A 27947-nucleotide genomic window follows, 5' to 3' on the forward strand; every position below is an offset into this window, starting at 1 on the left:
TTAACATCAATATTCAGCAGCTAAATTCAGGATATAATGTCATACATCAGATAAGATGTGAATTAATTGTTTCTCTTTTAGGAACATAAAATTGATATTTTAATTTCAGAAAAATGTAGATATTGTGCAATATATATATATATATATATATATATATATATATATATATATATATATATATATATATATATATATATATATATATATATATATATATATATACATATATATCTTAGTATCTATATATATCTATATATATATATATCTATATATATATATATATATATATCTATATATATATATATATCTATATATATATATATATATATATATATATATATATATATATATATATATATATATATATATATATATATATATACACACACACACACACACACACACAGATAAAAGTCATATTTAAATTCTTTTTGCTGTTTACCTAGTTAATGGGTGTGTTCTTACATTACCAGCATGATCAGTTTAAACGGCCTGGCTGAGTCACATACCTCCCATATGATTAACAGATTTATGTTAATCCTTCCGAGTATAGTTTGTTTAGGTGTTTTTTTATGGAGAAAAAACACATCCTTTTTGCCATCGCTACTAAAGCAGGAAGTACTGAGTCAGAACTGGGAGGTAGAGGAGGTGACCAGAGAAACACAGGCGCGTATTTCATAATCCATGGCTGCGATTTTGCGCATTGGACGCGGTGGAGACCTGGTACTTCGGTGAAACAATACTTCTCACTCGGACCCATAGCAGGGATATGAATTTATTTTTACTCTTTTCTCCATAGTACGATATCAACTAAATGAGAAATGTCCGCTCATGGGCTTTTAAGCAGTGTTTTTTCATGCTCACTAAGCCCCAAAAGTATTTCCAAGCGGAGACTGAGGCAGACCAGGAGTTTGGAATCGGCTTTGATGCGACACTATGGTACAGAAGCTGAGGAGACACCGTATAAGGTCAGTCACCTCATCTTTTTTCTGAAGGTTCTATGTCCCAGACACCACAAATATGAGAGAATTCAGTATGAGATTAGGTTGTGATAAAGACAGGAGTGAGGGTGATGCATGACTTTTTTTCCCAGGAAATATGTGACAAGAATCTCAGGGACTTGAAGAGCTCCAAGTTTCTTAAAACTTTGAACCAGAAAACTCTTCAATGCAGTTTTATTTTCTCATTTCAAAGTAGACTATTGCTTCACGAGGTTAAAAAGTTATTATGATTCGACGCTTGCTGCTAAATTCCGGAAGTAACCGAGCAACTGGAATTCCCTTATGGATTAGATGACCAAGTGAGAGCATATATAAAAAAAAAAAAAAATATATATATATATATATATATATATATATATATATATATATATATATATATATATATATATATATATATATATATAATGTATATATGTATATATATAATTTATTTTTTTTCCTGTTCTTGCAAAATCACAAACTGTGACTCAGAGTGCAGTTTGGCTTCATGCGTGGACCGTTTAATACAGTGTTTTAACCCTGCGTCACGATTTGTGATTCAGCTTCTATGTTTTGAAAGTAATGATGTCAACCTAATTTATTGTGACAGAGATGCTGAAATATGAGTCACGGTTGGAATGAATGAACCTGAAAAAATGTGTTGATTTAATTATTTTCTGCATCAAGCTTGTGATATGTTGGTATAGCAAAATGAAATAAGAAATCTAATCTAAAGATTCATCCATTGTGAATCTATGTTTATCCCTACAGGACTTGTTACATAACTACTTATGAGATTCTGATCCAACTTAACACGAACACACTGGACCCTATTTGAGAGGAAAGCATCCAAACTACAGCAACAGCTGCAGAAAATGCACTGAAGTTGTCTGATATTGCCAAATAAAACAAATCACTTAATATTAGAGTGAGAGATTTAACCAGCCTGTACTGTTTTGTTTAAAATGGTCCTCATGGTAACACTGTTTAGTTTACTATAATGGAAATGTGTCACAGATCTGACACTGTAAAAGATTTGTAATGAATACCAGGCATCTGCTCTCTAGAGCCATCATCAATAGTGCTCATCCTACACTCAGAGTGCTTTAGAAAATCTGGATGAAGCAACTATTCCTGCTGAAATTTTCATGTCAGTTGGAAGGGATATTTAATTAGATTTATTACTTTGAGGAGTGTATTCACGAGTATGCAAAAGCTTATGTTTCTTTGCCAGAAATCACTAAGCTGGAAGATTGTACCCCCATTCAGGTAACATAAGCTCATTAATCATCAATGTTTTTTCATGTTCAAAACACATATTTAAGCTATTTATAGAATATGCAACTGAAACAACTGTGTTTAATCTCCAATATAAAACTGAGGGAAACTTGAGCTGAACTCTATGGTCTTAGATCCTATCTGAAGACTCACATGACCATGCTGTCAGCTTACAGTCCCACTAAGTAAGTGCATTTGTATGCAAACCTTACTTCAAGTCAGTAATCAAAGTCACATTTTGTGGGTGTGCACATATTCAGGTACTTTTTCATTCAGGAACAATAGTATCCAAGAAACTGTTGCAACAACAGTAGTGAAGTCAGGATTGCAGTATGCTTTATGCTTGACACCCCCCCCCCCCCCCCCCCCCTTTTTTTTTTTTCCCCAAAACACTACTGCACCTCCGCCCAGTAATGACCCCAACACTGCAAGGCTCACATTTCATGAGACGCACAATATGTCTTATTACGCTCTATAATCCTCCAACAAAACATAAGAACCCACTGCGCATCGCTTATGATCTAGGTAGCACATTGGCGCGTCTCTGCTTGGTCACCAGATAATGGAACTTGCAATGTGAAATAGTTGAAGCATCCTAATGAAGTGTAAACTGTCAAAAGACCGCTTTTATTTATATGGCTAAAAGTGCATACCATTTCCCTTGTTTCAAAACACAAGTCAAAAGTTGTATTTTTTAAATCCTTTTTACGTATTACCTTCTATTTTCCACAGGTTGAATGTCTTTGTATTTTATTACTAGCTTGCTCCCTCTGAATTTCTGCACTCTGAGCTGAGATAGAAAGCAGAGACATCTGGTTTACATGAAGAAGGCCTCAACTCTTATTTCTCACAGTACAGCAGCATGACCTGATCCTTGGCTACAGTCCCTCAGGCACATATTTCTTCCCACCAGAGACTGTTCGTTTGCATGGCATGGGGGGCTAAATCTGTAGACTTGGAAATGGCAGAACCACAGCATCAACTGCACATCTGATAAGTGGAGAAAACACGCTGTGGGTTAGTTGTAAACACAAGTGTAAAATCACTGTTTTGAATCAGTTGATTTACATCTCAGTTTTAAGCGGCACTTCTGCGGTTACATAACAGATAGCATCTGTTTAGTCAAAGGGTGTTCTTAGCCGAAATGGGCAGGATACTTCCACTGAATAACCAAATTCGGTTAATTCAACCTCTGAAAGTAAAGTAAGTTAATGGAGACTTAATATGGTTAAACAATGAGATAAGTTGTTTTACTGAGGTGCCAGGGAAGCAGGAAGAAAATAATGTGTGTCTTTGCTCCTTTGTGTTCCACTCAGCAGTGCAATAGTGATGGAAAAGCTTGGCATATTCTTTCATTTTAATAGAAAGCATGATGGTTTTACTCAGAGCCAGTCATTGTTTAAAGCAGAACTAATCATGTCTCTTCTCCACAAAATGTCCTAACATTGTTTACAGTTTTTTATGCAGCTCATTTAAGTTTGTTTTTAGTTTTCATTTTCCCCTTTCCTGGGATAGCCTCTGGTTATGACTTTGTAAGATATACACAATACATTTTGTTTTGTAGTTGGATCTTTGATGTAAAAAAAAAAAAACTTATTGAACTGCAAGTCAGCTTTTCTTTAATACTGCCCTCACAAAACCTTGTCTGAGGAAGATGATTATGAATGCATTAAAGAAATATTTAATATGATACTTCAAACATTCAGATTAGATATGCAGCTACAAAATATAATCCCATTGTACATTCTCATAGGAACTAATGAAACCACAAAGGACCTTTACATGGAGCCATTAGTCATTTGAATGTAATGCTGTAGTGACAAAATGAGAATAATATCATTGGAGCACAGTGATCTTCATAGAAGTGAGATGTCATCTTGTCAAAAAGTCACCGTAATGTTGTTGGCTCGAACAAAGATTGGTATGCTCCAAAATTCCCCTGGCCAGAAAAAAAGGTTGCATTCTTAGATATTTTGATGGAAAGTCTTTAGCTGTGATTACGACAACATTAACCATGACTTTGTTTCGTTAAGTTTCTGCAATGTCACAAGATCTATTTCCATCCAGTGTTGCATTAATATCATTAATATTTCACCAAGATCTTGTATTGATTTTGGGGGAATCCGACAACTGAGCAAAGCCTTATCCAACACTCCCATAAGATTGTCACCAGTGGACTCAGTGGTGGCCAATCCATGTATGAAAATAATGTCTCATGCTCCCTCAACCGCTCTTTCACAATTTGAGCACAATGAATCTTAACATGTAATCCCCATGATGACCATTGGCAGAAGTGTTCCCTTGCCCGGACATGGGTCACCAAGGCCCCCCTCTGGAGCCAGGACCGGACGTGGTGCACGAGAGCGAGCGTCTGGTGGCCAGGCCTTCGCCCGTGGTGCCTAGTTGGGCTTAGCCCAAAAGGATTATATGGGCCCCACCTCCTAGTGAGCTCACCATCTTTAGGAGGAGCCATGGGGGTCAGGTGCAATGTGAGCTGGGCAGCAGCAAGAGGGACCCTGCTGGCTGATCCTCGGTTGCAGAAACTGGCTCTAGGGACATGGAACGTCACCTCTCTGGCGGGGAAGGAAACATAGCTTGTGCGTGAGGTTGAGCGGTTCTGGCTAGGGACAGTCGGACTCACCTCAACGCATTGCTTGGCCTCTGGAACCAGCTCCTTCGAGAGGAGCTGAACCTTCTTCCACTCTGGAGTTGGTCACGGCAAGAGGTACCGAGCGGGTGTGGGCATCCTCATTGGCCCCCAGCTTGGAGCCTGTATTTTGGGGTTTACCCCAGTGAATGAGAGGGAAGCCTCCCTCTGCCTTCGGGTGGAGGGACAGGAACTGACGGTGGTTTGTGCCTATGCACCGAACAGCAGTTCAGAGTACCCACCCCTTCTGGAGTCCTTGGGAGGAGTGTTGGAGGGTGATCCCTCTTAGGACCCCCTTGTTCTGCCGGGGGACTTCAATGCTCATGTGTGCAATGACAATGAGACCTGGAGGGGAGTGATTGGGAGGCATGGTCCCCCCCCTCTGAACCCAAATGGGGTTTGTTGTTGGACTTCTGTGCTCGTCATGGATTGTCCATAACGAACACCATGTTCAAGCATAAGAGTGTTCATATGCACCCCTGTCATCAGGATTCTCTGGGCCGTAGCTCGATGATTGACTTTGTAATCATATTGTTGGAGTTGCAGCCACATGACTTGGACACTCGGGTGAATAGAGGAGTGGAGCTGTCAATTGATCACCACCTGGTGGTGAGTTGTCTCAGATGATGGGGGAGGAAGCTGGTCAGGCCTGGCAGGCCCAAACATGTCATTAGGGTCTGCTGGGAATGTCTGGCAGAGTCCCCTGTCAGAGCAAGTTTCAACTCCCACCGTCAGCAGAGCTTCAACCTTGTCCCGAGTGAGGCGAGCGACATTGAGTCTGAATGGGCTGTGTTCCGTGCCTCTGTTGTTGATGGACACCTACAGTGAGGGATGCCGCCAAGCTGAAGAAGGAGTCCTATTGGGCCTTCTTGGCCTGTGGGACTCTGGAAGCAGCTGATAGGTATCGACGGGCTAAGCGGGATGCGGCTTCGGCTGTCAGAAAGGCAAAAACTTGGGCGTGGGAGGAATTTGGTGAGGCCATGGAGAATGACTTCCAGATGGCTTCAAGGCAATTCTGGTCCACCATCTGGCCACTCAGGAGGGGGAAGCAATGTTGTGTACAGTGGAGATGGGGAGCTGCTGATCTCAACTCAGGACGCTCGGTGGAGAGAATAGTTTGAAGACCTCCTCAATCCCACCAACATGACTTCCGATCAGGAAGCAGAGCTGGAGGACTCGGGGTGGACTCTCCTATCTCTGGTGATGAGGTCGCTGAGGTGGCTAAAAAGCTCCTTGGTGGCGAAGCCCTGGGGGTTGATGAGATCCATCCGGAGTTCCTTGAGGCTCTGGATGTAGTTGGGCTGTCCTGGCTGACACATCTCTGCAGCACTGTGTGGACATCGGGGACAGTGCCTCTGGACTGGCAGACTGGGGTGGTGGTTCCCCATTTAAAGAAGGGGGACCGGAGGGTGTGTTCCAACTACAGGGGGATCACACTCCTCAGCCTCCCTGGTATGGTCTATTCAGGGGTTCTGGAGAGGAGAGTCCATCAAGTAGTCAAATCTCAGATTGAGGAGGAGTAGTGCGGTTTTCGTCCTGGTGAACAGTGGACCAGCTCTATACCCTCTTTGGGGTCCTGGAGGGGGCATAGGAGTTTGCACAACCAGTCTACATGTGCTTTGTGGACTTGGAGAAGCTGTGCTTCTGTGTTCCCCGAGGGCTCCTCTGTGGGGTACTCCAGGAGTAAGGGGTCCCAGACCCACTTGTACGAGCTGTCCGGTCCCTGTATGACAGGTGTCAGAGCTTGGTTCGCATTGGCGGTAATAAGTCGGATTAGTTTCTGGTGAAGGGTGGACACCACCAAGGCTGCCCTTTATCACTGATTCTATTCATAACTTTTATGGACAGAATTTCTAGGCACAGCCGAGGTGTTGAGGGGATCCGGTTTGGTGGCCTCCGGATTGGGTCTGTGCTTTTTGCGGGTGACATGGTCCTGTTGGCGTCATCTGGCCGTGATCTCCAGCTCTCGCTTGAGTGATTCGCAACTGAGTGTGAAGCGGCTAGGATGAGAATCAGCACCTCCAAATCTGAGACCATGGTCCTTAGCTGGAATAGGGTGGATTGCCCTCTCTGGGTCGGGAGTGATTTCCTGCCTCAAGTGGAGGAGTTTAAATATCTTGGGGTCTTGTTCACGGGTGAGGGAAGGATGGAGCGTGAGATTGACAGGCAGATTGGTGCGGCATTTGCAGTAATGCGGACTCTGCACTGATCTGTCGTGGTGAAGAAGGAGCTGAGCCAGAAGGCAAAGCTTTCATTTTATCAGTCGATCTATGCTCCTACCCTCACCTATGGTCATGAGCTGTGGGTCGTGACAGACTGAACAAGATCTCGCATACAATCGGCTGTAATGAGTTTCCTCCAAAGGGTGGCAGGGCTATCCCTTAGAGAGCTCGGTCATCGGAGGGGCTTAGAGTAGAGCTGCTGCTCGTCCGAATCAAGAGGTGCCAGTTGAGGTGGCTTGGGCATCTGGTCAGGATGCCTCCTAGGCGCCTCTCTGGTGAGGTGTTCCGGGCATTGTCATCTTGGAATATGGCCATGACATCAGGCAGTTAAAAGTCCACTGCTCATTCACTATTTCCAGGTAGTTAGATTACCTAAGTTTTTGGGCACAAATTGTTGCTGAACCGAGATCTGAACAAGTGCAGCAACCCCTCAGATCATTCCACTGCCCCTGCAGGCTTGTGCAGTAGGTGCTAGACATGAAGCACAAGAGAGACACTTCATTTGCCTATCTTCCTACCCTGATGCACTGGTCACTCTGGAATCGGGTAAATATGGACTCATAAACCACATGACCTGTTGCTATAGAGTCCATTCTTTATGCTCCATAGAAAACTGAAGTATTTTTCTCTGGCTAGCCTTACTGATTAGTGGTTTTCTTATGGCTACACAGCTGTTAAGTCCATGTCCCGGATTTTCATTTAGAAATCTGTATAAATGTTCTTGCTTTTACTAACTAACACATCGTAGAGTTCTGCTGTTGTTCTGATTTGTTGAAGTATTAATCGATCACCATTATTTAAAATGTTTTCTTTCTGGAAGACGATAGTTCCTCAATATTGTTCCAGTTTTTAAATAATGTATTGAACTGTTCTAATCTGATTTTGATCATTTCTGCATTTCTTAGATGTTTTCTTCCTATGATGCATGCCAATGACTAGATCCTGTTCAAACAGGCTTTTCCACAAACACATTGTGTCTTTCCATATGATCATTTACAAAAAGATGAGAAGCTACTCATCAGTTGGGGTTAAATAACTTGTTTTCAGCTGAAAGATAATTGCCCTTGCTGTGATTATCCAAAAGGAGGCTTGTACCTGTTTGCTTATATAAATCCGGGTGGCTTTTTGGCAGGGCAGTGGATGTAAGTACAGTATAGACCTATGACCGCATGTCACTTGCTAGAAAGCTGTGCTTAATTTAGCATTGGAAGCTTTTAAAAAATTAAATATTAAAATGAATAATAAACATTTTGTACAAACATATCTGAATGCTGTGGAGCTCTTTAGATATGTAAGCTGTATGAATAATATGGTACGATGCAAAGAAACAGAGGTTCGAGTGGGCTGTGCTGCTATGGGGTTTAGGTAGAGTCATCAGCATTTCTCTGAGCACTGTGAAGGGAATATGGCCTGAAAGAGAAAGGCAAAAAACTGAAAAGTACTCACTGGGATCTCATAAATAGGAAGCCACTTTTTAAAAATGTGAATTGAAACATTTAATTCCACATCTGGCATTTGCAAAACACTAGTTTGAAAGATCAAAACATGTCTGCGTTTTTGGATTTTGCTTTGCTCTCAGTGACAGTAAAGGTGACAGCAGTGCAGACATTAGGACTTTTGTTAGAGCCTAAGGTATACAACAGAACAACAAGCACACTGTTTGCCCACACCAAAAACAAAAAAAAAGAAAAAAGAAGTGCTGCTGCCCTGGATTTAACTACACAAATAGGCAAGAACCTCCCATTGGAAACGCATTGCACATTAATTAATATTAGTCAGGATTTGACATGTTCCAGAGTGACAGTAGAAAGAGCATCAGATGAAATACTTCCAACATAATGTCTACTACTGATTGTAAAAGTCTGTTTGGACAGTGTCATTATCTGGGCTTGCTTAATTTGGGTTATATGTATTTCAAGATGACAATACCAATGTTTTCCTCAGCTCAAACTTTACAAGAGTGTTTCTATCACAGGAAATCTAATTTTCAAAACACTGACTGGCGACCACAGACTCCAGACCTTAACTGTACTGAGTATCTTTCAGTTGTGCTGGAGAATACGTTACAGTCTCACACCAGAATCTCAAATTATGAATGCAACTCTGGACAGAAATAAATGATCAGTCATTACACAAGCTTATCAAAATGATGTTGCTACAGTTAAGTTAAAAGCAGTCCAAGAAAATATTTGAGCATGTTTTCTTGGCTAGACAGTGTATCTCTGACTTTCTTTCAGCATCATGAACAATGAAATGTAATCTCAGTGGATCTAAACCAGCTCCATATTGGTGAATCTATTAGTAGCAATAAGTATTTCATAACAACACAAGATTATCTGAAAATAAATATGTACACTTTTCTTGGCAGTATGTTAAGCAGTATGTTAACTTTATGGAAACTGTAAAGAAAACTACTATTATCACCTTAATAGTAGTCTAATGGATGGTTAACCCCACCTGCAGCTGCTGATAACAGCTTCACAGGATGGTATTAGTAAAGATGTGCTTCAGAAACTGCACACTAAGTCACAAAGTTATGATAAAACAAAATTTAAAAAATGGAGTAAGATGTGATTTTAAAAGGAGACCTGTTAATTTATTCATTTTTTCCTCATATTTTGTATGTATCTACACGGCAAAAAGCTATACATATGTGTGTGTGTATTAGGGGTGGGAAAATTGAATTGAAAAATCAAAAATTGGTATTTTTTGCTTCACAATTTTAAAATAGATTGTTTTTTAAATAAATAAAAATAGTCCATTATAAAATTTTTGTCATTTTTATGGTTTTTGTTGATCTCTTTACTTGTCATCTTGGGCATTATAGCAACAGAATGATGATCTGGCTACTGTGTTGTTTTTTCCTCATTGAAATCAAGAAAAATGATGAGCAAAAAAAGGTTTTTGCATTTTTTCTTGTTTTTAATTTACAGAAAATCAGCAATATCTAAGAATTGTGAAAATTGCAATTTAAATCGAATTTAATATTGAAAACATATATATATATATATATATATATATATATATATATATATATATATATATATATATATATATATATATATATATATATATATATATATATATATATGATTCAATGGGTGGATGGATGTTTATATTGCTGGGTTCTTCTGGGATAAATATTTTTCTCACTGCTCTAACTCACCTGACTCAACTGAAACAGACCCAACAGCTTATGACTTTCCTGTACAAACTCATTCTTTACAGTCAGGTGAGTTGGAGCATGGAGACAGTGAAAACTTGAATAGCCCTGTGCTTGAGAATCCACTGCAACAGGACGGTTCCTCTGCTATTATTGGTGCTTACCTCTCCTTGACAGTGCAGGCTGGGTCTTATGGCAACGTAGCATTAAGACGGATTTACTTATGAAACTCCAGAAAAGGTAAAAGTGTCGGTACCTAAGGAGTCAGATGTGTAATGGTTTTACTGTTTTATTAACTTGAAGGTGCTCCTCCCGTCAACTTTTAGTGTTGTTCACGCTGCTGTGGCTTGCAAGCTGTCTATCACAACGCACTAGCGACACCTCATGGCCGGAATATGCCATAGCAAGGTGGTTTCCTCATGTCGTGGTCGACTGAAGTCAGGTGGTGTCGGGTTATTTGTAGCATTTATTTGGGGTCCAAAGGGGTAAATTCCTATCTGTGAAAAGGGTGATTTATTGTTTTTGTAATGGAACCTCCTCTGGCGCGTGGCGTCATTTATCTGGTAAGTCAATGTGTTGTTTTGTCTCAGTAGCGTCGCAGCGTATAACTAGATTTCGGTTTCCTGATGGTGAAACGACTTTACAAAGTGTGTGAAATTATCACACACATTAGGTTGGGAGACGAAAATGTTAAGTACATGTGCAGGCAGAATATTCAACGCAGTTACATTTTGTGTATGTCTTGGAAGAAGTTTTTATCTTTAACTTAATTTTTTTCCAAAATGACAAAAACATACCGATTTATGTTGACTTACTTGAAACGAACGGACCTGCAATGATCCCACAGCCTGCACCAACACTGACAATTATAGTGAAATTTTTAGCTTTTTAATAACGATTTAACTGTCTACAACACAATTGTAAGTTGTGAAAAAAAATTAACTGAAAATGAAAAAATAAATACATGAGCAAATTCTATTTTTCTTCATAGAGATTATAACTTTTCTTTAATGAAGTACCTTATTTATTTTATTATAAAAGTAACAGATATCAGCTATTTAAAAGTTTCCAGAGTCTTCAAATTAATTGTTACAAAAGAGTGTGCTAGTGAAAGCCTTTATTTATTAATTTGCAGTTGTATGATGAAGTCTTACGACAAATACAGGGGACAAGAGTGTAAGGGCTCTTGTGGACAGCTCTTCCTGTAATGTCCTATTGAATGGCTTCCTGAGCACTGAGGAATATTTATCACTTAACTGGATCTGGCTCGAATGCACTTGATAAGTGTAATCTGAGTTTTCAATCTGGCCATATTGTATGAACTACCTTGCAGGTTTCCTCTTATTGTGTTCAAGGAAGTGCTGCTGTGTTTCAAGAAAGCCTTTGAATTAAATTTAGTGTTCAGCCAAGTGCACCTGTATTCAAGTGCTGTGTTTTGACCAAACAGGATGGAGTTTAGATGCTTTATCATTCAGTATATTTCAACAGGAGTGCTTACTCTATGAATGGCATTGTTAGAAAAGATCTATTAATAGATTAATAATAACAAAATGGACATTTAGCTTAGTAAACTCAGTTATCACTAATCTAAAGTTATAGCAAACAGTTTAGTGTGCAAATTTCTTTTTAAATTTTGTTTGTTAGATACTTGAAGCAGTACTTCAGTGGTGACAGCTAAAACCATGAGCTCAGTTTGATAAGAAAAGTTATTCCATCCAACTTTGACAGTTACTGCTCTGAAAACAGCTCGCTGAGTCTGACTTGACTGATAAATGACTGATAAATGTTCAAAAATGGTGGTTTGCAAAAGCCTTTGGCAGATCAGTAAAAAGAAAAATGTAACCTTGGCAAGTCTTTCACAATATTAAAGAAGAAACAAGAAGAAAAACTGCACCTTAATGACCTGCCTGGGCAATACACACTTCCTAGAAACCTGGCATTCCACGAATAACGTAAGTGACTATTTTATGGGAGACATCACGTTACTGACGGAGAGAAACTGTGGGAACTCAATTCAGCCCACATCAGATATAGGCAAAGTTTCCACTCCCATATTGTCACACCAGAGGAATGTCTGAACAGAATGGGCATGACTCTCACTGTATTTCAAGTGATCTCATCCAGAGAATAATTTATTAAGACTGTCACATTGTTTTCCTCGCCTTCAGTAGTTTAATGCTCGTAAAGCTTGTCCCTCTGTTGCCATAAAAAAAAACACAAAACTTGTGCCAGAGTCCACTAATTGCATGTGCCAAGCAAGTAATATACTATCTATCATTGTTTATTGATACACAAAACAGGTGTTAGCTTGCGTTCAGCAACTCATCTTCAGTAGATCAGCCAGTTTGTCAGTAATTTCTTTTTCCCGGATTGGATTGTGAAAAACAGGAACAGCAGATCTAAAATGATATTTTGATTAATCACTTAATATAAACAACAAATTAAAGTAATTTTACATCAAAGTATTTATAATTTAGGCAGGAAAATATTCAGATTAATGGATTATTAAACATATAGTTTGAAGGTAGCTGGACTGAGAGGAAGCAATGCGGAATTTTGTGAAATATAGTGGCATTATCTATGGGATATAAGTTGAAAACCTTGAAATATAATCAAGTATTTCTTGCCTGTTTTCTTGATATTGATACCTCATGTCTCATAACAGATCCTGTCTAAACAAATGAGATGTTATTCTTTTTTTTTTTCACAACGTTTTTATTGAGCATTTTTCAACATATATTTTCAACAGAGATATGATAAGCTCAAGTATTTTGTATAAACAGGGATATACACAACAGAACAAAAGAAAATAAACAAATTAAACAGACAGTGAGCATAATCAAATATAATATGCAGATAAGAAGAAAATAAAAAATACTAATATGGATACATTTACACAGACCTTGAATGCAAATAATTAATAAAAGGTTGCCAGACATTCTTAAACAATGATAGCTTATCCTTTAACAGGTACCTTATTTTTTCTAAATGTAAAGTGTTGGCCATTTCCCGTATCCACATTTTCGCACTAGGCACTTTTGGGCCTTTCCATAACATTAAGAGCATTTTCTTTGCAGTTATGAGTGCATAGGAAATAAACTGCCGTTGAGCAGTCGTAAAAGTCCTATATATTTGAGATGTACCGAGGATGATTAACAAAGGGTCTGGTGTTAATGTATTATTAAAAACTTGTGACATCATACTAAACACGTCAGACCAATAGGTAGTGACTTTGGGACAAGAAAAGAAGGCATGGAAAAGCGTTGCATCAGAGGACTGGCACTTATCACATATTGAAGAGGTATTAGGGAAGATTTTATGAATTTTTACTTTTGAGTAGTGAATCCTATGTAAAATTTTGAATTGTATAAGACAGTGTCTTGCATTATTTGAACAAAAATTTATAAGTTCCAAAGATTCTTCCCAAATATCTTCAGGGATTTGAATAGCCATGTCCGTCTCCCAATTTTCTTTATATTTATTGGAAGAGGGAGAAGAGGTAGACAATAATTTGTTATATATAACTGAGATAAACTTTTCTGTCTTCGTTGATACATTTAAACATTCATCAATTGTTGATTTTGGTTCAGTTTCAAAAGCCGGGAAGTGTTTCCGTACGTAATCCCGGATCTGTAAGTATCTAAAAAAATTATTGTTATGGAGTTTAAATTTTGACTGCAATTGTACAAAAGTAGCAAATTTACCTTCAATATAAAGGTCACGGATACAGCGTAATCCTAATGTACTCCAATCGGAAAAAGTTACATCCAGAATAGATGGGGCAAAGGAGGGATTATTGGCTATTGGCGTGGAAAGGGGTATCCATTTATGAGAAAAATGTGATTTGATTTGTTTCCAAACACGAATCATGTTATATATAATTGGATTATGACTGTATGCTGATTTGACTAAAGGGATTGGTGAAAGTATTACAGCAGCAGGAGTGTACGGGTCACAATCTTCCTGTTCTATAGTTATCCAAGTAGGGGATTTATCAGGTATTATAGTGAACGAGTTGATGCTTTTAAAAGCACATGCCCAGTAATACATTATAAAATTTGGAAGAGATAGACCTCCATTCACCTTGGACTTAGTTAAATGCTTTTTGGCAATTTTTGGAACCTTGTAGTCCCAGAGGAAAGGTAAGATAATTGAGTCAATTTTCTTAAAAAAGGATTTTGTTAAAAATATAGGAATATTTTGAAATAAGTATAATATTTGCGGTAAGAAAATCATCTTAATGGCATTTATCCTCCCAAGTAATGATATTGGTAAAGTTTTCCAGAACTGAATTTTGCTTTTAAGTTCATCCAGTAAAGGTAAAAAATTAGATTGTACAAGGGAAGAAAAATGTTTTGTGACTTCAATGCCTAAGTAAGTAAACTTGTCATTAGACACTTTAAAGGGAAATCTTGTCAGGATAGTTTGATCGTTGATATTAACAGGCATTAGTATGCTTTTCGTCCAATTTATACGATAGCCCGAAAATTTCCCAAACAATTCTATTTTATCAAGAATAGATGGAATAGAGCAGTGGGGGTTTGTAACGTAGAGCAAAATATCATCTGCATATAATGAAATTTTATTAATCGTGGACTGTGTCTGGTAACCATGTATACGGGGATCTAATCGAATACTTTGTGCCAATGGTTCGATAGCGAGAGCAAAAATTAATGCCGACAAGGGGCAGCCTTGTCGTGTTCCTCTAAACAGTTGAAAGGGAGTAGATAGACTATGATTAGTACGGATTTGTGCACTAGGATTTTTGTACAAAAGTTTCACCCAATGTATGAACCTATCACCCAAATTAAACCGTTTCAATACCTCAAACAAATATCCCCATTCTATCTGATCAAATGCCTTTTCTGCATCAAGCGTCAGAATGACTAAGTCATTGTGTGTTTTCCTATCTGTATAAAGAATATCAAACAGACGGCGTAAATTAGATGTTGAATTTCTATTTGCTATGAAGCCAGTTTGATCGCTATGCACTAACGTGTTCATTAGAGGATTTAATCTATTGGCAAGAATTTTTGCATAAAGTTTACCATCTGTATTTAAAAGTGAAATTGGACGATATGAGCCTACGTTTAAGTCATCCTTACCCTTCTTATGGAGAACAGTAATAGTTGCCTGAGTTAGTGTTGGTGGGAGTCTGCCATCTAGTTGGGCTTGTTTAAACATTCTATGGAGAAATGGGGTAAGAATATCACTAAATTTTTTATAGAGTTCAGCTGGTATGCCATCAGGGCCGGGTGTTTTTCCACTTTTAAAGGATGCGATAGCCTTTTGAATTTCTGTAGGATTGATATCGGCATTAAGTCTATCCAAATCTTCCGCCGTAATTACTGGTAAGTTGCATTCATCTAGAAACTTATTCATGACTGAAGGGTCAGCATTACATTTTGATGTGTATAGATCAGAATAATATTGCAAAAATCTAGTATTTATTTCTTTTGGTTTAGTCACTACATTTCTTTTGTCGTCTCTAATTTTGTGAATGATTCGATCTGCTTCCATTTTCCTAAGTTGCTGAGATAATAATTTATGTGGTTTTTCCCCGAATTCAAAATATTTTTGTTTAGTAAATAAAAAAGTTGTTGTGATTTCCTTTGAAAGGATTTGATTGAGCTGGTATTTTAGGTTGGTTATTTTCCTATGTAACTCTGATGTGGGGCTTGATGCATTTTCTCGGTCAAGTTGCTGTATTTGTTCTTCAAGTTGATTACACTGAGCAGTTTCTTTTTTCCTTCTGGCTGCTTCGTATGAAATTACACATCCTCTAAAATAGGCTTTAAAGGCTTCCCATAAAGTACCAGAGGCAGTTTCTGGAGTATCATTTAGCTCAAAATACAACTTAGTTTGAACTTCTATAAATTCACAGAAGTCCTTCTCTGTTAATAATTGAGGATTTAGTTTCCAGACTCTGTTAGGTGGGTCCATGTCTTCCACTTGTAACTTAAACGTTAGCGGGCTGTGATCTGAAATTGATATTACATGGTATTTTACATCTGTTGTGAATGGTACTAATTGGGCATCAACAAGGAAGTAATCAATCCTACTGTAAGAATTATGAACTGAATTATGAAATGAGAAAAGAAGGTGAGATGTTATTCTGATGCTAACAGTACTGACAGTGAGCAGAAGTTTCCACTGTCATGCAGATATATTTCCCTGTTGGTTTACCAAAACCAAATTGGGTGCAAGTTAGTACCTGCCTGTGTCAGTAAAGAAACCACATAAAAGTCGTAGCATTTTCTGAGCTGCCTAAAATGTTCACACTCCAAAGGCAAAGACCACGTCTATAAAAAAAACATACCCAATCCATTTTCATTAGTTGACATCATGTTGTTCTACAAATGAAAGTTTCTCTGATTAAACTCTCTTTGATACACTTGTGCACACTTTGGTAAAGAACTCAAGATTTGTTGTTCCAGCATCTTGCTTTACATGCCTCAGTTCTTGTGTGGAATTTTACTATCTCTGTTGCCTCTGTCTCTTTATATAACCTCACACTGACATGATGATGTTAGGATCAGGGGCCACACAGTTTATTTGCTGGTCTTTTTGTTCTGTTGACTAAAGCTAGTTCTTCATGGCATCATGTTTAGGGTTGTTGGGATGCTGTAGGGTGCAATTAGAACAGGCTGTTGCCTCTCTGATTGTGTACTGTACTTATGCTACACGTACCATATGTATTAGATCATAGTATGCTACTGTAGCAAAGCTCTAATTCTCATTTAATGGAGGCGAGCCACTTTAGTGTAAGCCTTATCCTGATAATGAGTTACTAAGCCTCTTGCGAACATGGCTCATATGATTGGCTCAACAGTGGATCAAAGCACTGTAATCTTCTGCATGGAGATGCTCAGAGGTTGAAAATTTCACATCAGATTATTTCCCCTTATTTTTGCTACTCTGCTAAATCTTCAGAATAGCTAAGGAATGCTGTTTGACTTATTTTAATAATAGATTATTAAGGAATAGTTGAAGTATGCACTAAAATTAGATGCAGTGAAGCAAGAATAGAATTAAGGATTAGAATTAAGATGAAGCTTTTCACTTTGGGGGTTATGTTAAATTGGGCATGCTTAATAATTGGTAGGCTACTTGTAAAAAAAAGGATAATCTCTGCAATTAGTTTTCTGATTCAATATTTATGGTACAACAGTTAGTTTAAATCAGCTTTTGTTGAATGCTAAAGACTTTCAAAAACTCTGTCGGGAGACATAAATCCAGCCAGCAGCATGGATAAAGTCAACTTCTCTTAATTATTGCCTTAAAATCTGAAAAGATATTTCATTAAAAAAAAAAAAAAAGGAGCCATACTGACATCATAAATTACAATCACAGTGTGCAATTACACATCAGACTATGCCTGTTTGTGCCAAGCGGCAACCTCCGGCAGTTAAAGTGAAGCCTCTGCGGAAGTGCATAAAACTGCAGTTCCCCCGTCATCCACTAGAGGCTGCAAAACAGAGCAAATCTACAAAGACTCCCATGTTAAAAAGACCAACTTCAAGGGAGCAGAGATGTGTGTGTGATGGGGTGTGTGAGTATCAAGAACGGGGGTAGGAGAGTGTGAGTTTGAGCATGTGTAAGAGAAGGGGTAGATAGGGTGTGCTTAAGGAGGAAGTGTGGATGCGTGTGTGTGTGTGTGTGTGTGTGTGGGTGTGGGTGTGTGTGTGTGGGTGGGTGCATGTGTGTGTGTGTGTGTGCACATGTGTGTGCGTATGTGTGTGCGTATGTGTGTGTGTGTGTGTGCGTGTGTGTGTGGGTGGGCGCGCGAGTGTGTGTGTGCATGTGTGTGTGTGTGTGCGTGTGTGTGCGTGCATGGGGGAGGGTCTTGGTGCTCGGGGAGCGCTGCTGGTGCACTGGGGTGTGGCCTGGCTGCCGCTCGGTGGCCTTTCCTCTCCCTTTATCTCTTTCACTTTTCTTATGAGGTGTTTTTTCTCCTTTCTCTTTCTGTCTTTCGTCTGTCCTCTCTGGTCCAGCAGTACAAACTCTACAATTCAAACAATAATACAAAAAAAAAATAGAAATGAAATAAAAATTCAGAAAGTCAAGGGGATCAATATATCTATAAAGCTTCCCTTGGCAGAGAAAATTTGCTCAGCAGAACACAGCATCCAGACCATCATTCTGCTTGCCTAAATGCTGGACAAGACCAAAAAAAAAAAAAAAAAAAGACCAACTTCACAGCAGAAATAAACATGTTTACAGCCTGGTCCAAAAATCCATTTTCAGTTTATAGGTCAGGTTTACCTTCATGACAACTGTAGGGGGAGTGAATTATTTCTAACTCTAAAGTAATTTAATCTCGAAGTTCGGCATATTTAGGGGCGTGTCCTTTTGATTAACAGGTACCAATCTCCGGCTTCAAGTAAAACGTAGAACAACCGCGGTTTTTAGCCGGTTAACAACGTGACTTAGCTTTAGCCTGCTTACTTCTGTTAGCTGGTTAGCTCCCGTTATCTCGGGGTTAGCTCGGTTAGCTATTAGCTACAGAAAGCTCGGAGTTCGCTCGATGTCAATAATCCGCCATGATGCTCACAGCTCTCCTCTCAGCTCCACCTCTTTGCCCATATTTGTATTTTCCGGGCGAGACGACACGCATGACGCTGCCAACATGGCGACGATAGGAACCGCCCACCGAGCTTCAATTCAGCTCTTCAGAAACCTATGGGTGACGTCACAGAGGCTCCGTCCATCTCTTTATATACAGTCTATGGTTTGTGCACACCTGAAGCGTACACAGTGTTTTATCAATGTAATGTAACAACATGTTGAGTTATAATATTATGTGTTTTATGAATACCTTTGTGTATCCTCAGGGTGACTTCACCTGGAACAGCACGTTAGGACGGAGCGTTTGCCTGAAGCCCGTCCCTCTACAGAGCCTCTCAGAGCTGGAGAGGGTTCGTCTCCAGGATGTTGCCTTCAGGCGACTTCTTCAGTGTCATGACCTGGGCTGCCACATCACCATCCCTAAATGTACTATACACACACATACTGCTCTTCTTTTCCACCAAGTTATATGAATGGTTTTTAGTTTTCAGTCTTTGTGTTGTAGCTTTTATGTTGCTTGTCTTTGGGAAGTATTACAGAATGTGTGATTTTTTTTTTTTTTGAGGGGGGGGCAAATTAGCCTTAGGACCATTATAAACCACATTTCTCTAATTACACTTTTCAGATGGCCACAAGCACAAGAAATCTCTCAGGATGAAGTTTGATTCATTATCAAAAGAGAAGAGTAAAGACAAAGGTAATTCTGCTAAGGACACACTCCTCATTGTACCCATGGTTCTGGTTTTTGGATGTGATGTTTATCCAGAACATTTAAATGGTATTTGAGCATGTTGTGACTGCAGCAGACAGTTTTACTTTCATGCTTCTCAAACCAGTGAAGATGAACAGATTTCCGCTGAATCTCTGGGAGAGCCACTGAGTCTTGTCGAGCTTTTTCGAGCCTCGTTTGTATCTGACACTTTAAGAGATATTGGTTTAGCCATCTAGCTGAAGCTTTGTACACTCACTGAAGCAAACGCTCTTAGCCGTTTACACCCGCAGAGCTCAGAATGATCTGAATCTGACAGTACAGAGGAAGCTGTGATCTTCCACCATCACGCTGCCCCGCCCGCTGTAATAATGTGCCAGGAAAGTGATGTTCTCTGTCAGACAGAGGCAGTGGAGGGAAATAACTAAAACAATCTTAAGTGGTAGCTTATTCGCTGCAGCCTGTCCTCTGGCGTGCCCAGCCCCCTCTTTCCTTTTTCCTCTTTTCTCTTTCTTGTTTACAAATGCACTTGGGAAAGTATGTGCCCTCTGAATATCAAGTTACAAGCCATGGAACGTTGTTCTAACCCTTTTTTTGTGCTATCTTTACTTTAAGAAGGATTCATTTAAAATCCCAATTCATTCTTTGATGCTTTATACAGATAATAATCCAGAGTAAGATAAAGCATAACTTAGGAGGAAATACTAATTCAGAATGTCTCAGTTGACTTGAAGCTAGCATCAGTATGTGAACTTTAAATCTCCTTGTCTTGCGCTCCTTGCTCTTGCAGAGACTTCGCCACAGGCGTTTGGCATACCACTGTCACATGTCATATCCAACGACCGCGTACACAAGCTGAGGCATGATCACCCGCGGGAGGAACACAGCAACCCCACTGAACTGGTGCTATCCTTCCTTCACCTGTCCTCTAGCTTCAAAAAGGCTAACAAGGAGCTCTCCAGCAGCAACTCTTCCCTAAGCTCCACCTCTGAGACCCCTAATGAATCCAGTCTGCCCAGCACACCAGACATTGCCCCACGGACATGCAGGAGGGTAGGCTTTTATGCCAGTGAACTTCACATGCTGATGTACAGCAACAGTGGGGGTCTGTCATCACACTTGTACGCTGGATTTCTATGCAAATTTATGACCTTTTTAGATATTCACTCTGTGTATCGAAGACGATGCAGTCTTAAAGTAAATGCTGCACAAAAAAAATCTCTTGCACCTGGCTTCTCTCATCATCGTATGCTTGTCACACATCTGCTTGACAGGGCGGAGTGTCTGTGGACTGCATTACTGACCTTGATAATAACCAGTCTCGGCTATTGGAAGCCCTTCAGCTGTCTCTGCCAGACGAGGCAGCCAGTAACAGGAAGAAGCAGCATGACAAAAAGCTCAGCCTTAACCCCATTTACAGACAGGTGCCGAGGATAGTGGATCTCTGCTGTGAGCACCTGGAAAAATATGGTACAAAGTTTAAAAATTTAATACATCTGGAGCATAGTGCAAAATCCACACCTGCATTCAGTCTTCTGCAACCACCTGATCATGAGCTTTTGATTCTGTCAATTCATTTAAGTTTGTAGGCTTGATATTAGTCACACTAATGACACTGATGTTTGTCTTTGTTCAGGCTTGCAGACAGTTGGAATTTTCCGTGTTGGGAGTTCCAAAAAGAGAGTAAGACAGGTGAGTTTTCGTACAGCTGGTGAACAACTCAGCACTTCAACAAATTAAAGTAACATCCTTCGCATAAAATGTCATAAAAATTTCCCCCCAGCTTCGTGAGGAGTTTGATCAGGGGTGGGAGGTACAGATTGACGAGGAACACAGTGTCCACGATGTAGCTGCTTTGTTAAAGGAGTTCCTCAGAGACATGCCGGACCCGCTGCTTACAAAGGAACTCTACACAGCCTTCATCAACACAATTTGTAAGGAGCACACACACACACACACACACACACACACACACACACACACACACACACACACACACATACCGAGGGAAAAATCATGAAGTAAATATTTGCATTACTTTTTGATTTGTTTGAAGCTGACATAAACTGATGTGCTTCTTTTTCTGCAGTGCTGGAATATTCAGACCAGCAGAGTGCCATCCAGCTCCTGATATTTTTGCTTCCTCCATGTAATAGCGACACACTGCAGCGCCTCCTCTGCTTATTGTCCACTGTGTCCACACATGCTGACGACAGCGAGGACAGCGAGGGACAGGAGGTAAAAAAAAATACAGAACAGGTGCTAAGCATCTGCTGTTTTAATATCTGTATAAAGATTGGATAAATGAGGAGAATTGTCTCTATTCAGAACTTAAAGTCTTTTGACATTTAATCACTGGGGCTACCTTTTTGATAAGATTAAGAAAAAGATTTCAAATAGACGAAAAGAAATTATAGGAGCTACAGTCATAAAAACGTGTTGAAAGTCATGCTGAGACTGTTTCGCAGATTTAATGTGGTGAATCTCCTCAGCCATCAGGGGGCAGCAGGACAGACGTGTGTTCATCTGCAGACTCTAATTTGAAGAGTGCTGCACCAAAATGCAGCATCATTATGAATGATGATCCATTATGGTTATCTTTACTAAACGATTCATCGTCTCTCTCACCACGCTGCACCAAAGGAGTGCAGACACAATCCCAGTAAATATCAATCTGCCCTGTCATAGTTTGCTTTGTAGTCGTTCATGTAAAGCACCTGTGGTATAATGGGAATAAATTTCATACACACTCACCATTCATTTATTTGCATGTGGTCACTTTACACTCATTTATCCACACATCCATCCATCTTCTTAACTGCTTTGTCCACTGAAGGGTGGCAGGAAAGCTGGAGCCTATCCCAGCAATCATTGGGAAAGTGGCAGAGTATGCACTGGACAGGTCACCAGTCCATCAGAGGGCCACTCTGCACCCATCAGATGTTATTAAATTTTACAGGGCTCCTATGCATACTTGAAAGAGATGCCATTTTCCAAGTCTGGATTAGTTTAAAAAAGGGTAAAAAAAGAACTGTTTTCCCCACTGAGTTTTCTCCAAGATAAAAACCAGAAATTCTTGAGCTGATTCAGCAAGAATAATGGATTTCCATATAATCACAAGGTTTGTGGTTTTGTCTGTGCAGCCTCTCTATATGTGGAGGTGCCTTTGGTCAAAACACTGAGCCCTGTAAATTGAAGTAGATTTAAAATAAGATATTAAGATCATCAGCTCATCAGTAAAACGGTTGGTAAATCAAGCATGAAGTTGCATGAGCTTCATTTTCTCAAATTAATCTAATAAATCTGCCTTTAAACAGCGTTCTGCCTCATGGCAAGCAGGATGTGCTTTTTATTTTTATTTCCCAGTTTAGAGGCTGCATCCATCTTCTTCTTTTTTTTTTTTTTTTTTTAATCTTAGCTGTGTTTTTTCACGGTTCTTTGAGTTGACAGCTCCACCACTATGTGGGAGAGGGTCAGTCAGAATGAGTTAAATGTGAGCGAAAACATTTTGAGTCGGATTTATTATGATTTATTTGGTCCTGTGAAAGATTAAGATCTGACATGACAAGTTAGAGTTTTTACTTTTCACAACAGATTTTTGGCTCATGTTAGTTAAAGAGATGAAAAAATAAAATATTTTCTCTTCATATTGTTGGGAGGTGGCACAAATAACACTGTACCAGTTGAGTTAGGCTCCATGTTGGGTGGAGAGGATGTTGCTTTTTTATGTGATTAACTTTTTTTTGCAACCCTGCATTAGTTCTCTTCTTTTATTTCATGTCAGCTGCAGCATCTAGAACTGCAATCTCTTTGCCAAATTTTGTACAGAATCATATATGTCAAATAATCTTCATAAACATGTAGTAATTTGTAGTAAGTCGCCAGAGAAATCAGGAAACTGGAGTTTAACAGGGACTTTGTTGTTAATTTAACTTCATGGCTAGGCCTGCTTCTCCCACAGGTACGTACTGTAAGTACAACACCAGCCTTATTGAAGGTGACAGGTCTGTGGTAGCTGCACATTCCCAACCTTTCCTGGGACCCCAGGATGTCTTTCTACAGCAGTCTTTTGTTACAGTTTTGCCCCAAGAACAGAGTCAAACAAGGACAATTAAATGTTATTAGGTTTGCTCACAGTCCGTATCCACATGTAAATTCTGCATTCTGTTTTGTTTAGATTACAGGAAACAAGATGACATCACTCAATCTAGCCACCATCTTTGGTCCTAACCTCTTACACAAGCAGAAGAACTCAGACAAAGAGTTTGCAGTGCAAAGCTTTGCACGTGCGGAGGAAAGTGCAGCTATAATCAGCGTGGTTCAGAAGATGATTGATACATATGACTCGCTATTCATGGTAAACTTCACTCACCCTCACCGTCAGCAATGAGAGAACAGAACAGTTCAAGTTTTATTCCAGCGGCACAAGTTTTATAGGACTATTTTGGGCTTCATAGAGTGAAGCCTGCTGAACATAATAGCTTAGGTCGGAGAAGCTTTTATAGACACAAACCCAACAAAGTTGAAGCAGCAAAGTAGTTTGTCTTTGTTTTGTTTTTTTCTTCTTTTCTGTGCAAAATTAAGTTTAATCAAAACTTATTTCGACACTTGGCTGATGACAAGCCTCACTGGATGGGTCAGTTAGTTTTATATCTGCTTTGTTTATAGATAACATGATCCTCCTCACTATTATCTTTTCAGCTTTTCACCAGAAATAATTATCTCATCCAACATTTAACTTGCATCATGAAAAGTGTTTTACAAAGGCATTTTCCAAACGTGGGAATCTGGTTAAAACAGAAAGCTAAACGACTCATAACGCTGTTGTTAAACAGTGCTGATAATTTAAATGGTTTAATACAGACTGATATGTATTTGTTAAGATCTAAAGTGCTGATTTATTAAGGCTTAGTGAAAGAAACCAGACTCTTGCGTCTCCCAGGTTTCCCCAGAGCTGCAGAATGAGGTGCTGATAAGTTTGCTTGAAACTGACCCTGATGTTGTGGATTATTTGCTACGGAGGAAGGCTTCTCAGTGCACGTGAGTAACCTTGTTGGCAAATGTCATGATGTAAAGGCCAGAACTTGGTAGGAAATTTAGAAAAAGAAAAAAAACCAACTATGCTGGAATTAGGATCCGAATCTTAAGGAGATCCCAGTGACTTAAAATGTATTGTCTGTTTTTGCAGAGAGCCCGGCCTTCTCAGATCAGAGGAATCTTTCTCTCCGTCAGAGAGACGTTTGTCTAATGACTCCCTCAAAGCGTCAAGTGGAGAAGTGTCCCCTTATGACAATAACTCCCCTGTGATGTCAGAGCGTCTGCTGTATAAATACCCAAACAATAGTCTAAGTTCAGATGGGGTTTCCAGGTTGTCCAGGCAGTACGCATTCAGCTTCAATTCAAAAGATGGATCTGGCAGCACTTCCCCGACCCCTTCTACTGACAAAGGTGAGTTCAGTTCATTTTAACATCATGTATTTCTTATTGTGTTTTAAGCATTTATTTATTTCAGTTACTTAAGTTTGGCCTTTTGGGGAACAGCGGTGTTTTCCTTAGATTTTTACTTTTTGTCCATGTGGTATGTAGCTGGAACAAGCAGCCATTTATTAAAAAAAGAAACAGCAATTAAATTGAGTATTTCTTGTTCTATTAACCACACCAAGTACATTGCTACAGCCGTATGCATGTATCCAAACTAAACTGCTTTTTAGATTCTAAAAACGTTTCTCCATCTTAAGTCAGTTTCTCTGTAATGACAACAGAGGATCCCGTAATATGTGGACTTGGAAAGTTAGGTTTCAAACTATCAACTTTCCAATTACTGGATGATCGGCTCGTCTACCTGAAGCAGAGTCCAACATCAGCACAACTCAGCATGAAGACTGGACACTGCAGTAAACAGCAGTTGGTTTTGTTTTCATATTATGACTGTGTCTTATTTTACATTCAACAGGAAAAATATCTTATTTGTATTTATTTAGAGTATTTATAGACATGTTTGTAATTTCATGATTTTCAGGTAAAGCAGATTATTGCACAGGGCCGTTCTAGATTTAGACCCAGTACATAAATTGTAAAAGATGCTGAGCAGCAGGCTACTCTGTACTCAACATAGAAGCTGTGCAACATGTGTGTAGCATGTGCAGGTTTTCAGTCAGGTTCTTGCCTCTGGTATCTTTAAAGAACCAATAAGCCTCAAGAGAACTTGAGCCTGTAGATTTGTTTTTGTTGAACCAAAAGGCGACAACAGGCGAAAAGGCAGCAGGTTTGTGTATGTTTCATGTCCCTGGGTTTTTCTTCATGGGGCTGGAGGCGGCGTAGGTGGTACTGTTTCTTTGTGCATCTGCGACTGTGAGGGGTATAATTTTTTTTTTTAAATAGCTGTCATGCTGTCCTTTTCACTGCTGCAATTCAGCACTGGTGGTTTTATTTTACAGTCCTTTCTAGTTCACTCAGAGCGACCTGCACTGAGCAGCCACTTCACACCAGTACAATCCAATACAAAAGCTCCATGAATTCTGACTTTTCTTTTCCACTTGACATTCAAATAATTATTTTGATTTTATATATAATACGCCGCTGCCATCATCTTGATCTCACTGAACAACATTGAGAGTATTCAGTTTGATCTTTGAATCGCTGCTATTAAAACAAACAGTATAGATGATTTGGATGTTTTGAGCATCTCGGGTGTAAGAAATGAAATATTTTTATGTTTGGAAGACTGCCAAGGCAAAAGGAAAACAGAAGCCAGACAGAAGGAGGGCATACCTTTTAATTCTGTCATATTTTTCATTCCAATTATCACATAATAATCCAAAACACCTAATCCTCTTCATTCTATTGTTTCTCTCAGAGGCCTCATCTGATTGTTTCTGGGACACCTGGCATGGATTGTTTGGGAAGGATTTCATTGGCCATCACATCACTGGTAACAGAATTGTCTTTAACATGCTCCAGTTGGCATTTATTAAATGAATGCTGGATGTAAATGAATGATTTCTCTCAGGCTCTCTTGGAGACGCATCTGAATGCGACTCGTATGGATCATCAGAGGGGCTGAGCAGTCACCAAGGCAACAACAAGATGTCTGTCAGACCAGCACAAACACCGTTGGGTGTTTTGGAATGCAGGCCACACCTCCCGTTGAGTCGCAGCAGCAGTGGTCCTCATGACCAGAGAGAGCGAAGACGGCCAGACTCTTCATTACATCAGTCACTGAGCAGCCAATCGGAAGCCATTAGCTCAGACTGCTCAGAACACAGGACAGGATGCCTCGCACATCCACTACTTCCAGACAGGACAGACACTTTGTCGACCCTTCAGTGTTCTGGACCTTTGAGAGAAACTTCTGTTTCTCACACCACACCCACAAGTTTCCCACATCAGCCTGACCACCAACCCCTAAAACTTCCTCAGCCAACCCCTCCCATCCAGACTGTAGATAAAACAGATGCTACAAGGCATTCTGAGGAAAAAGGCTCTGATACCTCGGACTGGCAGACAGAGAGGTGGCATGTATGGCAGATGGTGTCAAATGAAAACCCCGAAGCTCTGTCGGAAACCTTAGTGTGACACATCCTGACCTGACAATCTGAACTGTGGATGAGTTTCTGAAACGGGGACCTGATTTCTGTGACATCATCACACAATTACCTTCTTGTGTATTCAACATGCTGAAGAAAATTAACACTTAGGATGCCAGGGTGCTCAACAATGTTTTTATTTGAATATTGATGATTTTGTTGTGTATTTTAACATATTGTAAAATAATTGACTAATGGCAACTTATGTGCCACAAAGTTGTCAAAAACTTGTATTCAGACTTGAATGTCAGACTTGGACTTGAATGTATTTTTCTGAATGTAAAAATATAAATCCTCTTTATTATGTGATATAGCTTTAAGGTATTATAATGTAAATATATTTTAGTCACATGACTGAGTTTCACAAGCTCATAAATGCTGCAATCTGATAGAAATGCTGCAATCTGTGCTGTCATCCATGATCTGTTTTAGTGTCCATGATTCCTTTCTTCCAGGTGACTGAAACTGGAGTCGATGCATTTTGTTGTTGTTTTTAATGAGTCATTTCACAAAGTAAATTGTCACATTTCAATACTCATTTTCTGTTTTGTGCAAACAGGCTTGTTGTGGTTTTTTTTGTGTTTTTTTTTTTAACAAATGAATAAATCTCACCATTTGCTGACATAAATATATATTTGTAAATCTACAATATTTGATAACAGCCAATTATTCATTCTTCTTGTTGATACTGTGTAATAAACTAATTTTGTATGATTTCTTGCTAATTTTTTTTCTCTATTTAATTAATATCAGCCTTTCTTGTTTCATAAGATTGCTTTCTTCCTTTTAGAGAA

General features: G+C 39.3%; 1 protein-coding gene across 1 annotated transcript; it reads left to right on the forward strand.

The window, feature by feature from the left end:
• Positions 1–821: 821 nt before the first annotated feature.
• On the forward strand, positions 822–27654 carry LOC306766097 (rho GTPase-activating protein 6; the record flags this gene model as incomplete). The annotated part of the gene is made up of 13 exons (XM_079253705.1): positions 822–968; positions 19125–19284; positions 19484–19555; positions 20358–20620; positions 20842–21037; positions 21204–21259; positions 21351–21501; positions 21657–21805; positions 23745–23924; positions 24510–24607; positions 24756–25015; positions 26424–26498; positions 26577–27654. 13 exons carry the CDS (start codon positions 822–824, stop codon positions 27140–27142), a joined length of 2373 nt encoding a protein of 790 aa, XP_079109831.1. The 3' UTR covers positions 27143–27654.
• Positions 27655–27947: the final 293 nt, after the last annotated feature.

The sequence above is a fragment of the Telmatherina bonti genome, assembly GCF_933228915.1.
Source record: "Telmatherina bonti genome assembly, chromosome: 15".
NCBI classification, from domain to species: Eukaryota; Metazoa; Chordata; class Actinopteri; order Atheriniformes; family Telmatherinidae; genus Telmatherina; species Telmatherina bonti.